Here is a 12,868-nt window from a genome sequence, read left to right as displayed (position 1 = left end):
TCTTGATACTCTCTTGCACCCTGGCTTTTTACATCTTCTCTTTGTTGACTCTTCACATACTCGGTCTCTTCTTACCAGCTGTTGTCTTCTGGGAATTGCCACTCTCTTCTTTGGTCTTTGCTTCTGTAGATGGACACTGCTTTTTCAGAAGTTTGAAAGAGAACAATAAAATACAGAGCAAGAAGTCTGGCCTTTGAGCCAACAGTATGACTGAGGTAGCAGTTCATGTGGCCACTGTGCTTCCAAATAATTTCTAATACTGTTCTGTCAAAATTATAGCTTTGGGAAGTTTACTGTGGAAGTGTATGCAGCTACAAGAGAAATCTGAGGTCCACTGGCATTGTGTGTCTTTCTTCTGTGCTGTTAGTTATGAGTGATCAACTGGCACAATCAGCTAATTTTTAGTATCCTATAAAATCCTTCAGGGAGCAAATTACTGGAGGAATGTTTTTAATGCATTTTACTGTGCAGTAATGATGAGGATATGGAGCAAGTGATTGAATTTGAAAAATGAGTGAATAAATATACAAGAAAGATAATTAAAGAGTTAAAAATAAGGAATTAGCAGTGTTTTTAAATGGTTCATTAGATCCATTTATGTGTGCAATTATTCAACTTGTGTTAGCTTATATACACTGTGACAAAAGTAATGAAATCTGAATAAAGACCCAGCTTCAGTCTTCCTGAAATGAGAAGTGTTCCATGTTGGGGGACATCAAGAAGTGGAGCATGCAAATTTGCATAAATGCACTTTAATTTTGAACTTCAGACCAAATGTCATGGCATGAAGGACCTCTAATTGTGACTTTGCTAATTCATGTTGTCTTAGGCACGCTCATTTTAGCCTCCTATCTCCATCTGCTTGTAGTCTTTCTTGTTAAGTGGTTGCAGAGGTAAAGAAGGTTTTTATATGCAGCCTTTCTACCTAGCGTATATTTTTCTAAATAGTGTGCTCTGAAATTGAACTTGAGTGCCTCAAGGAGATTCCTCTAAAGTTTAATTGCCTTTTTTTCTTTAATGGGTTGTTTCTCTGTCATGCTGTATCAGAGGTTTGATGAAGTGGTGTAACTGGTTGTTTACAAAAAGTTTTTGGAATAGCAACTAGGAAACACCAGGTGGCCAAACTTGAAGGAAGAAGGCTTCTTCCAAAAAGCATTTTGAGCCTTTATGGAGAATGAAGGATGGTAGTTTGGGAGCTGCGATCACCACAAAGTATGCATTAATGGTAGGTAGTTCCTGCATGTCTCTGGCAATTTGCTGCATTTTCCATGCAGCTTACTAAAGCTAAACTATCCTTGATCTCTTCCTGAACGTGCTACTTTCTGAGGAGGTCGTGCTTTATTGCAGTAAAGACATTGGAAGAACAGTAACTGAGCTCTGGTCAGAACATGGTTCTGCTTTCTTATGGGTGAGGCAGTAGTGTGACTTACTTAATGCTTGGGAAGCACTTCTAAGCGTCATGTCAACAGAGTATTTAAGTGTGCGCATGTGACTTCATTTAAACTTGTTACGCTGTGGATAGACAAAAATGAAGTTATGTGGCAGTTGCTGGTACATGTCTCTAACTGGTGCTGGAATTACGGTTTTCAATCAGCTTTACCCAGATGTTACGGCTTCTCTACTTACTTTCCTGCTTCACTGGAGTAACTTGAAAATGTACTTGTGCTGCGTTGTGTGCCCTAAAATGTGAAGGAATATGTTCACTAGGTCAAAAGACAACGGGAACAAAAAATACCCCTTGCAGAACACAGATTTAGTATTCTTAGTGTTTTCTTCTGTAACAGCTTCTTGCTTGGACAAATCTACTTCCAATCTTCACGAAGTTACTCTGAGAATGCATTGAGTGGTCTCAACTTTTTTTCTTGATGTCTTTTTCTGTCCTTTGGTTTGTAAGTTCTCTATCTAGAGCCTTCATCATAAATGGATCAGAGAAGATACCTATTTTGTTTTCCTTGTTTTCTCATTGTTCTTGGGAAAGGTACCTTTCAAGGAAGTAGAAACTACCTCTCCTGGTACATTATGGCGGTTTCTGTTTGTGTTGCTGTCTGTTTGATTGCACAGTAAATCAGAGGGGTTTTTTTCTTCGAAGATTACACACACACAAAACCATTATGTTTCAGGAACTCTGTTGCAGAAGACCAATTCTGGTCTAGTAAGAAAGTGAAAGCTCTCTGAAATGCTTGGGATGTATGTGAGTAGAATCAGATTTCTTGATGGGAATGAATGTCTTAAGCTTGCTAACATGAAGGAAATAAGCAAATTCTTGTTTCAAATGCATGTAGGCTTCTCTAGAAGGAGCCTGCTGTCTACTGCTTTTTTTTTTTTTTTTGACTCGTATCAACTGGCATCAACTAACTGACATCAGATGAAACTCATGGATGTGTTTGCATTTGGATGATACTGACTTGTGTTTCCCTTGTTCCCGTGATGTTCTGCAAAATCAGCAACGGCAAAACTTTTGCTGGAATAGCTGCTTCAGATAAGTCGCCCCTCATGCAAATAGTTCTCTTCAGAGAATGGGTGTCTGGGTTTCAGTGTTTTATCTGCTCACATTTCTGGTGATGTTGCTACCGATTTTGCGGTATGTAAAGTATTTATACTACTTGCTAGTTCCTACAGCCTAACAGATAGTTAGCTTTTTTCTTCCTAATTATATGAACAACGTGCTTTTGATGAGAGCATAAAGCATTAAGAACCCTTTACCTATTCACTTTCCCTGAAGTTGTCTTGGCCATTTCTATCTATCCCTCCCCCGCCACCTTGGGTTACTGGCTTTATATCCACATTGCTTTCATTGTTGCGATCAGAAAAAATGCTGTTAAGCTTCATCTTCCTAATGATGGCTTGACCCAGGGTCTGAAGGAAGTCTTTTTAGGTTTGTATCTGCTTTCTGCTTGTTTGATTAGTGCTCTGGTACCTTCAAACCACAAAAATTTCATTCTAACTTTTCTAGATACTGTAGGAATCTTTAAATGTGGGGTGGAACTGGGGAATGTCTGGTGTATCTACAAGTTAAAAGTTTGGCTACAGGGTAAAAGCTTGAGAGGTGCTCATTTGGAGGACATAAGAAAAATGAAGGATGCAATCAAGACTGTGTGTTCTTTAAATCAGCATGTTTTGCCTCACCAGGTGATTGATGTCTTATGTTTCAGAATGCGAAGATGTTTATCCTTCTGTTTTATATTACAGGAGTCAAAGCTTAGACAAGTGTAACAATTTTTTAGTTTTACTGTTAAGATGCTTCAGTAGTACAGCATTATGCGGTTTTGCTATCAAGAATACCACTTGTTACTGTCTTTCAGGCTTCTGTGGAGTTTTAGTGTTGGTGTCTTGTGTTTTGGGAGAGAGAATAGCTAGATACACTTCTCAGTTCAAGCAGTCCCAAACTACTTGTTTTTTTCTTGAGCTTTATCAGCTGTTTTGATCATAACAATATTAACTTGGTTTAATCCCCTCATCTCCCACCTTTGGCTGCTTCTTAGAATCTCCAGGTTTTGTTACAGATTCCTATTACATCTGTTGATGGGAAGTACAGACCTCAGTGCTAACTGAACCCATTTGCTATGCGTTTCCTGTGCACACACATTATTTTCATACATAGTTTCAAATGTTTAGACTGAATTTAAAAAGTGGCCTTGCCATCCCTGTTGAATGTCTTAATACCAGCTCCCACTGCCAAGGATTAATACATAATTTTTGTAAGAGGCATTAGAATTCAGACAAGAGTGAGGGGGAAGCTTCATTTGAAATTCTTAGAATAAAAGGACAAGTTTTTGCTTTACATTGAAAACAAATGACAGGTGTTTTATTCAAACTAGAAATTCTTGATTATATTAGCTGAAAGCTACAGCTTTGTGAAGTTGCAGCTTGGTTGAACATGAGTGGTCTTACGATGGTCCTTGAACTACAAAACAAGTTCCAAGATTTTGACAGCGTTTCATGCATGAAAGGGAATTTCCAGTGGTGCTTTGCTTCTGTGTAGTTCTGCAATAGGTTAGTAGGGGCCTGTTGATACTAAAACAACAGTTTAATGCTGAATGTCAATTATCTAGTCTTTTAAAGAGCAAGCGCTGTGCTAAACAAAAAAAAAAATAGCTTCATGTGTTTTGCCAGTAAATTTCTTAGAACACACTGTAATTGTTTTGGATTTACATTATAATTAAATGTAGAATAACAAGGAGGTAGATGTCTTTTCACTACTGCTATAGGGGATGCTTACTAAATATCTGGTTAACGCTCACTGAAGTTTCACTTTCACATGTGGAAATTTCTCTTTTCTTAGCTTTAGACTGTAAGCAAAAGAAGTCAAGGTCAAGATCTGGAAGCAAGAAAAAAATGCTGCCATTACCTCATAGTGCTGATGAAGTTTACATACTCAGATGCAGGTACACGGGGTTATTTTCATTGGAAGAACACATTCTTAAGAGCTTGCTAATTTTAGTCGTGGGGAGAATTAAGATTGTATCCTGTAAATGTGTTTGTGATTAAATTGAATAATAAGGGGGGGAGGTAATTGCTTATTTTCATTAATTTGAACAAGAGGACTTGAATCAGTCATATTCAGGTACTAGGTTGCCAGCTGCTTCTCTAGCTAAAATTTCTTTGGTCATAGAATCATAGAATGGTTTAGGTTGTAAGGGACCTTAAAGATCATCTAGTTCCAACCCCCCTGCCATGGGCAGGGACACCTTCCACTAGACCAGGTTGCTCAAAGCCCTGTCCAGCCTGGCCTTGACGTGTCTGAATAATATTCTGCCCTTCAAAAGAAGCCTTACGTAAGAACAACAGATTGCTGTTGCTAGTGTTAAAAAAGTACAAGTGTAAGTTGTATAAACTGCAAAGGTTTTGTGCTCACAGTTACTATAAAGGAACTCAGTTACTGAGGTTTTCAGCGAAAATATGTAGAAGCAAACCTCAAGAAAATTGAGACTTTCCACCTAATGTCTGTCTCTTAGAATTTTTCAGTAGAGCTTGATATATCTTGATGGAATAATTTTGATATTTGCATAGGTTTTGTGGTCTGGTCTTTCGAGGACCTTTGTCTGTTCAAGAAGACTGGATAAAGCACTTGCAGCGACACATTGTCAACGCAAATCTTCCACGGACTGGAGCTGGCATGGTTGAAGTTACATCACTACTTAAAAAGCCTGCTTCGATTACTGAAACTTCGTTTTCTTTACTGATGGCAGAAGCAGCATCATAGAACAAGGAAACATTTTGAATTTTAATTGGATGTAAATTTGAAATACTTTGTCATTTTTTAAAATAAATTGCTACACTAAATTATGTTTATAAATGCTAAAGACAGAAAAATAGAGGAAGCGGATTACAGTAACATCAAAATAAATTGAATACTTAACAGTTACAGTAAGTAGTCTTTATATTTTATATAGGGTGGAAGATGTGTTTTTAAGGTTTATTATGTTTTTTGTCAGTTACCGTGTTCACTATCAGTACAAGACCATTACATGTATGGCAGCCATTTTTAAATTGTTGCACATGAGTACTTAAAAGACAGATTTTAATAAAAGAAAAGAAACCTTGTTCTCTTCAGTGTTACCCAAATCAAGGCTCTGTTTATTCCAAAAAGAATTACATAGTAAAATAAGATATTATATTTTGTTTGTATGTATGTAGTGTTTTGTATAATACCAAGAACTGCTAATACAATTTACTCAACTTAGGGCATTAAATATCATGTACTTCATAGTTCAAGAGACTGTTTCATTCAAATAGGGCAATTAGTACTATTCTATCTAGGTGTGTAAGTGTTTTTTTTAAATCACATGAGGCTTTTTGTACTAAAAAGTGGAGGGAAACTTGTTTAAACAAATTTCTAAGAGAAATATGTACATAATACTGGAAATTTGTGGTAAGGAAATATTCTTTACTTCAGTTGCATTTCTCACTGACAATAAAGTGGTGCATCCATGCTACCTCCTACTTGTCAACAAAGATGGTATTTACCCTTATGTTTTTGTATCATAGTAGATTCAATCCAACTTTCTTTATTACCGAGCATCTTTTTGTTAACAAGTTTGTTTCTTTATGATGATTTACTTAAAGTCTGACTTGCTTACAGAAGTTTGCCTCTCTACTATTTTATTTAACACTGTAGAAATGTACTAATAAGCATTGCTCACTACACGGTTAGAGTAGACTTTTCATTTATAATTCTGTTTAAAAGATTGATCATTTTAGAAAATTCGAACACAGATTGAAATGTTTCTACATATGAAGAGAATGTTTACAACTTAAATTTTAGAGCTTGTTTTGGATGTGATTATATGTATGAAAACTGTAACACTATGCTCATGCTAAGGACCTACTTACAGAATTACTGAAATAAATGTGCTGTGAGGATGGAAATATGGTGCAGGTGTCTTGGTCATGATAAATTGTGTTTGTTCATTTAAACTGTTTCAGAACATGATTTTTGTTTAAATCAAATCAGATTCCTCTACAAATCGATTTTGTATGCAAGTAACATTTCATTTTACTCATATAGGGTAACAGATACTGTAGTTAAGCCAAGGATATGCATTGATATTTTCTTTATATGTAAATAAAGTTAAAAGCAGTTAAAACAAGAGGAGTATTTTGGTAGAGTATATACATACCTCACTGCCAGTGAAATTGCTTTCCTATGGTATATCTCCTTACCAGAAAAATCTCTAAATAAAAAGGTTTAAAGAAAATCTAAATGTCTATAATGTGAAGCATTTATTTGCATTGTGTGAATTAAGTTTGTGAAATTGATTTGTCTTGCTTGAGATTAGAATCTTCTCATGATCTTAAGTGAAAGTACATTTACTTGCAATAAACTGACTTGTTCACAGACGCATTACACTTGATTGGTGGAAAATATGAATAACTGTCTGTCTTCCTGTATGTGCGCAGTTCCGAATTAACACATGAGGCTTGTTAATGTCCTGGTACAATAGATGGGCTAAAAATGCACCGCTGTGCAGGACAGTCCTGAGATGAGGTCATCCTAGCTCTGTCAAGGCTATCATTAAATTAGTGCTATTGGGTGTTTTACTGTGCAAGTTGCTACATATAACTTTAGCTGTATTGTCAACATTCATTCCCCCTCCCCCCCCTTTTTTTTTTAACTGGAAGGTCTATATCAGTACATTGAAAGGCTGGAGGAAAAAGACGCTTTAGAGATTTTAGGAAAGATAGCTGCGATGTTGAAGTGTATTGCAGACAAATGATGTTTATGCAGACTAACAGATTTCTAAATTTGTGGATGATTCTGGGATTTTTTTATATGCTGTGAAAATGGAAGATTTAAAGGAATGTGGTGAAACAGAGTAGAGGGAAGTGATCAAATCACCTTGAATGTTTATAATGCTTTAATAGAGTGCTTGTTTACCCTGCTCACCAAAAAAAGGTGCTTGTGAGAGCACCATGTTTTGTGGCTGTTTAACAGATGAAAAAAAAAAAAATCAATTAAGTGCAAATGATATTTATCTAGTATTGTTAAGAATGCTTGTAAGGTGAAGCCATACCGTGTGGACTTTAGCAGTAGCAAAAAACTCTATTAGGTTCATAATAATAAAAACCCTTGTTAATTCTATTTAATTCATTAAACCCCAACAGTGAGCCGCTTTGTGTAACACTAAAATGCAGAGTTGTGTCTGAAGAGCAGGGAGCTCTGGATCTGATTAGTTTCCAAAATGCAATTCTTTTGACAAGGAGCAGCAGTTTTCAGTGGCAGCCCTTTCTGAGTGGGGGCACTGGAGCTGTGTGCCCTGCTTGTGTCAAATCCTTGACAATATAGTCTGAAATATATACAGAAGTTTTGGAACTCTTCTGATTAATTATTAATTGCATATATGGTTGATACAGTCTGAATGATCTTCTCCTTAAAAAAAAAAAAATAATAACAGGGTAGCCTTAAGCTTTCTTTAGCCACTAGTCCCCATGTGGGGCTATTTGTTTTCATGGTTTCTGTTGTTTGGAAATAGAGATGTTCTGTCGCTACCTACAAGGAGATATAAATCCTCCTTTCCAGAGTCGTAGAGATTCTAAATAATATGGTAGAAGAGAGTTAATCAAACCAGTCACTTTATTATATGAATCTCATGTCTTGAGATGCATGGCTTGAGGGTCGCTATGGCAGTCTGTGCTGAAGAGCTGGACTTCCAGAATTGCACAGATAAAGAGGAGCGTTAGTCTGTTCACATTAGCTAGATTGCTTTGGGGTAAAGGCTGCAGTGGCGTAGTGATTTTTGTTGAGTTGATTTTGGTTCGTTATCACAATCTTAGGTGTTTCTGGAGTTACCCTAGGTTCTGGTAAAGCTCTCTTAAGTGGCAGCTTCTGGAAAATGACGAAGGAATTTTCAGAATGCTTAGAGAGGCCTGGGAAATTGTAGAAGACCACCCTCCATGTTTTGTAAGATGATTTTCCATATCCCCTGGTCCCAGTGATATTTCCAAATAATCTTAAAAGATTAAAACTCTTGTTTGCATTGCTTGAGGTTTCTGCAGGACCTTGGAAAGGTGAATTTAAAGTGCCTGTGGTAGCTGCTGCCAAGTGGTAGTGTGTTACGGCTGTGTGCGTGGAACATGGGAGATGGAGGCAAGTGGATAACAACTGTTGGCTCACAAAGATCCCTGGGCACTTGCTCCTGTTTGCCATATACTGCTACATATGGATTGTGTGGATTGTCTTAGGTGGACCGCTCCCACAAGCAGAGGCAGTCCAGCTCTGCCCACAGATCCAACTCCTGCTTCTGCAGGGCTCACCATACCCAGCCAGCGGTGTTGGGAAATGAGCTGCTCACCCTTCTCCAGGCCAGAAAAAGCACAGGCCAGACAACAGCTACCACTAGCCACGGGGCAGGGAGAGCGAGTACCTAGTGTGCCAAAGACCGGGATTGGAACAGCTGGGGTTTATGTCCTGGGCCAGACTTGTCATGTTTGAGCTACGTGCCTGTTCAAAGCAGCCTTTGCAGCCACGCTCAGGGAAGTCACCACGGTCTTTGAGGTAAGTGGATCACAGGAGGAACGCGAGTCATGAACTGGGGCTCAGAGAAGTGCGCCCATCCACAGTTTCGAAAGGTCAGCGTCACGGGACTGAGACGGGGAGATCTGTTTCTGCAAAGCTGTTTTGACACCGATGCTTTTTCTGGGCTGGTTGTGGTTCTAGATGATCCTGCGTGTCAATAGTGCTTTAAAGAGGGGTTATTCATTAAGTCTTCTTCCTGATTCTGAAAACCTACAGAAGATAAATGTTGGCTGAACAAATATGGAAAAATGAACAGCGAATAACAAGTATCTTTAACTAAATGGTAAGGGCTGTGAAAGAAGCCTGTTTCGTTGAGCACTATGGTTAACAGACTTACCCACTTTTTATCACAATAGTTAATGGCTTGGATATTTAAACACCAGTTTCATATTTTTTAAAAAAAATTGGTTTATATAGTTTTGACTTTGTTAAAAAAAAAAAAAATCTTTTTAGGGTGATACTTATTTTCAAAAGCTGACTGCATTATGATATATTTCAATCCACCATGCTTTGTAGGTGCTGTTGCCTGACACATGGGTCGCAACTTTGATGTAATGGAAACATTTGGCCATGGGGCCGGGTCTGTAATCTCTTGCAATAAAATGTTCTTTTTTTAACACTGCAGGCTTCGTGGCGTTCTTCCCGTTGCTCCGAGGTGAGCAGCGCGGTATGCGTTGCTTCCACCAGGGACTTCCACTCTACCCTGAATAATTGCCCGGCGAGGAGAGAGGGCGGTTTTGATGGCTGTAACCTTCTGAAAGTTCAGAGGGGTGAGACAGGGAGGGGGTGTTTGCGTTCCGGCATTGGAGGCCGAGAAGGAGGATTTGTGGTGGAGGGAACGTCACCAGAGCCAGGGCCCCAAATCTGAAGCCAAATCCCTCGCTTGACAACGGCTCTCAGCTGCACATATCCTCCCGCTTCCCACTCGGCACAGGCTAATTTTTGCTGATGTCTTCTTTCCCAGTTAGAAGCTGGTTTTTGCCTACAGCAGTAGCTGTGCAGTGGCTTCTACATGTACTTGGACCCAGAGTTCTCCAGAAAACCCTGTCGGTGTACCTGGGGTGTCCCTGTGCGCACTGCAATTCCCCGCGGTCTCCTGCTGCAGGATGAAAGGATTTATTGCCGTACCACAGCCGCTCACACACAGGCACTGTAAGAAAAAAAAAAAAAGTAGAAATTGGTCAAATTTAGCATAAAACTTTTTCCTTTTTTCTTTCTTTTTTCCCTTTTCCTCTCCCCTTTTCCTTCCTTCCTCCCCTTTCCTGCAGGTAGTTCAAGCGTGACAAAATGGGAGGTGGAGGGTCTGTGCAGCGTGTTACAAAGCTGGTTTGCATGTGTTGCCTGATGACTTGACGTACTGTTATTTTCGCTAGAAATAAAAATTGGAATAAATGCATCCCTGTAGGAGTGCTCTTCTCTAGGCAGAGGCAAAGTTTGTCGTGAAAGCCCTGGAAGACCTGTCTTGTGCAGGCTCTGCACGCTTTTTTAACTACAATTAAAACCCAAGCAAATAGCATCCTTGGTGACTGTGAGCCGAGACCTCAAAATTACAACTCCTACTGTCCAGTGGGGGAACGAAGGGAGCCCCAGAGTCTTCTCACAGCTTCTGAAGTGTTTGTAGTATACATGTTGTATAAAGTGCAACATTGTTGGGCTTTCTATCCTATATTTTCACTTAAAAGTACACTTTTAACTCATAAGAGCTGAGGTTTACATACCAAGTGATGATGATAATCCCTCTGCGTTTGCATCAGACCCACAATATGAAACGTTCTTACGTGACAGTTATGGTGAGTGTTCCTAAATATACTCTACCATTTTAAAAAATCTGTTTATTGGAAATTTCACGTGTTTAAACATTTGATTATGTATCTTTAAGCCAGCAGCAGCTGTGAATTGTGTTTGTAGCTCTCTGTGAAACTCGTCTAAATCCATCCTCATTGCTGTAGCAACAAATGCTGAAGCTCTGAATCCCATTGTGCTCTTTGAAATGGCTTCAGCAAAGAAGTGACTGATAAAGCAGAATGCAAGCTGACACCATTAACCTGTGTTTTAACCAAATAAGGAATCGTGTGTCACCCAGGTACAAGTCTTGCTGACAAGAAATAATTCTTTCATCTGTCTCTTCCCTGAAAAAAACAATTGTGTGAAAGCAGGAGAAAGAAAATAGCCTTATTTGGATAAAGAAGCAGGGAGAAAAAAATATTTTAAAAACAAACAAACAAACAAAACCCCATAGGTTGAAACAGAAACCGCAAACAGGGGAAGACAGTATAAGCCTGAGGTTGACACTTGTTTCGTAGTCCCTGAAATCCAGCTGATGGCTGCCTTTGCTCTGTCTCCAAATCTTCAGGGGTGCGTTTGGGTTCCTGGCACGGAGGAGGTTAGGGCAAATATTATCCTTAGCTGAACAGCCAAGGAATAAGTTTTAACCCCAAACTGAAAGAAATAGGCAGTGACAGGGAAAAGTGGTTTTAAATCCAATTTCGTGTGTCGGAAGTCAACTGTACCCATTCCCTTTGCCATCTGGAGTGCAGTTACTGATGCTTTTTAAAGCGCTGCGTTTAAATCCATAGGCACTTGGTCCTGTCATGAAGGAGCTGCTCTTCCCACATACGGCCTCAGTCACAAATTTGGCACTGAAATCTGAATTTTCCTGGTTCTGTTCACGTAGGGATTATCATTCGCTGCCTCCAAAAAATCTCTCCTCTTTACTGTTTGGCATCCATCATTTTATAACATCCTCTTCTCAAGGAAATAACCTCCACTACTAAACCCAGTGTTCTCTGACTGCAGCTGACCACAAGCGCTAATAAATGACTAAAGACCCTGACCCAGAATGTGAGTGTTTCTCCAGGATCCCAAACTCATTTCTTTGCCCTCGGGCCCAGGTTCCCATCTGGGGACGGTACTTAGCTGCGTCTCACTGGGCTGCTAGCCTGACCGTTTTCATTATCTTCATTCCTAGCTTGGTTTGTTTTCCCTTTCCTCGGTTTTTGCTTATATCCACATTTGCTTTTTCTTCATTTTTCATCCCTCTTGTACTTTAGAACTTTATTTTACCGCTGGCTACCAGCGATGAAGCTTTTTTGGGAAAGTCCTATAAGCTGTATCACTGTGAACGAGATAGAGCACTGCTTAGTATTCTTAAAAGCATAATTAATTTCTTTATTTCTGATTTATTTTGTACAGAGGTGGTAGCTGTCTGTACCTAAGTGGTGGGGGGAGGAGGAGAAATTGCACGTTTGGAAGAGAAATTACACAGAAGAAAAATCCCAAGTTGTACAGTTGGTACCAACCCAAGACTCTGGAGCTGACTCCGCTGTTGGGACCTGAACTCGTCTCGTGAGTTACCTGACATAGCATGAGCCTATCTGGGAAAGTGAATATCTTGTACCATCTTTCTCTTTTGTCTGCATCCAGGTGGGTTGCTGGCTTCTTTTTTCTTTTTTCTTTTTTTTTTTTTTGTTTTTCTGACAGCCTTTCTGAAACCGTAGAAGTGTTTAGAAAATGAAGCATTTGCTTGAACGATTTTTGTGAACAAGCAGCTGGTTAGCTTCTTTGAGCAAGGCGAAACAGGGATATCTATGGCAAAACAGGGTTATCTATTAAAAACTGGTTAAAATATATTGGAGGTAAGAATCTCAGCCCATTTACTAGTAAATGATGAATGCGATAGATGGCATGAATTTCTTAGGAAATTAAGCTGTGGTTTCAGATTTAGATGTAGAAAAGTGCCAACAGTATGTGAGCAGGCCCCTCCACCACAGCAGCAAACAAAATCAGCAACCTGCAGGTTTCCGTAATTTCCTGCAATACGCAGCAGCTGGCAGAGAGTTTCATAAAGGGTGG

General features: G+C 39.2%; 1 protein-coding gene across 2 annotated transcripts in view; it reads left to right on the top strand.

The window, feature by feature from the left end:
• ZNF644 (zinc finger protein 644) overlaps positions 1–6,708 on the top strand; it is a 30,600-nt gene extending 23,892 nt beyond the window's left edge. For both annotated transcript variants that reach the window (XM_009884735.1, XM_009884734.1), the window contains 2 exons: positions 4,283–4,385; positions 5,011–6,708. In XM_009884735.1, the coding sequence (XP_009883037.1) occupies positions 4,283–4,385; positions 5,011–5,203 (296 nt within the window). In that variant the 3' untranslated portion in view covers positions 5,204–6,708. The remainder of the gene's footprint in view (positions 1–4,282; positions 4,386–5,010) is intronic.
• Positions 6,709–12,868: the final 6,160 nt, after the last annotated feature.

This window comes from Charadrius vociferus, unplaced genomic scaffold, assembly GCF_000708025.1.
Source record: "Charadrius vociferus isolate BGI_N301 unplaced genomic scaffold, ASM70802v2 scaffold163, whole genome shotgun sequence".
Classification (NCBI taxonomy): domain Eukaryota; kingdom Metazoa; phylum Chordata; class Aves; order Charadriiformes; family Charadriidae; genus Charadrius; species Charadrius vociferus.
The sequence above is the reverse complement of the archived record's forward strand: the minus strand, read 5'-3'. Positions and strand labels throughout refer to the sequence as shown.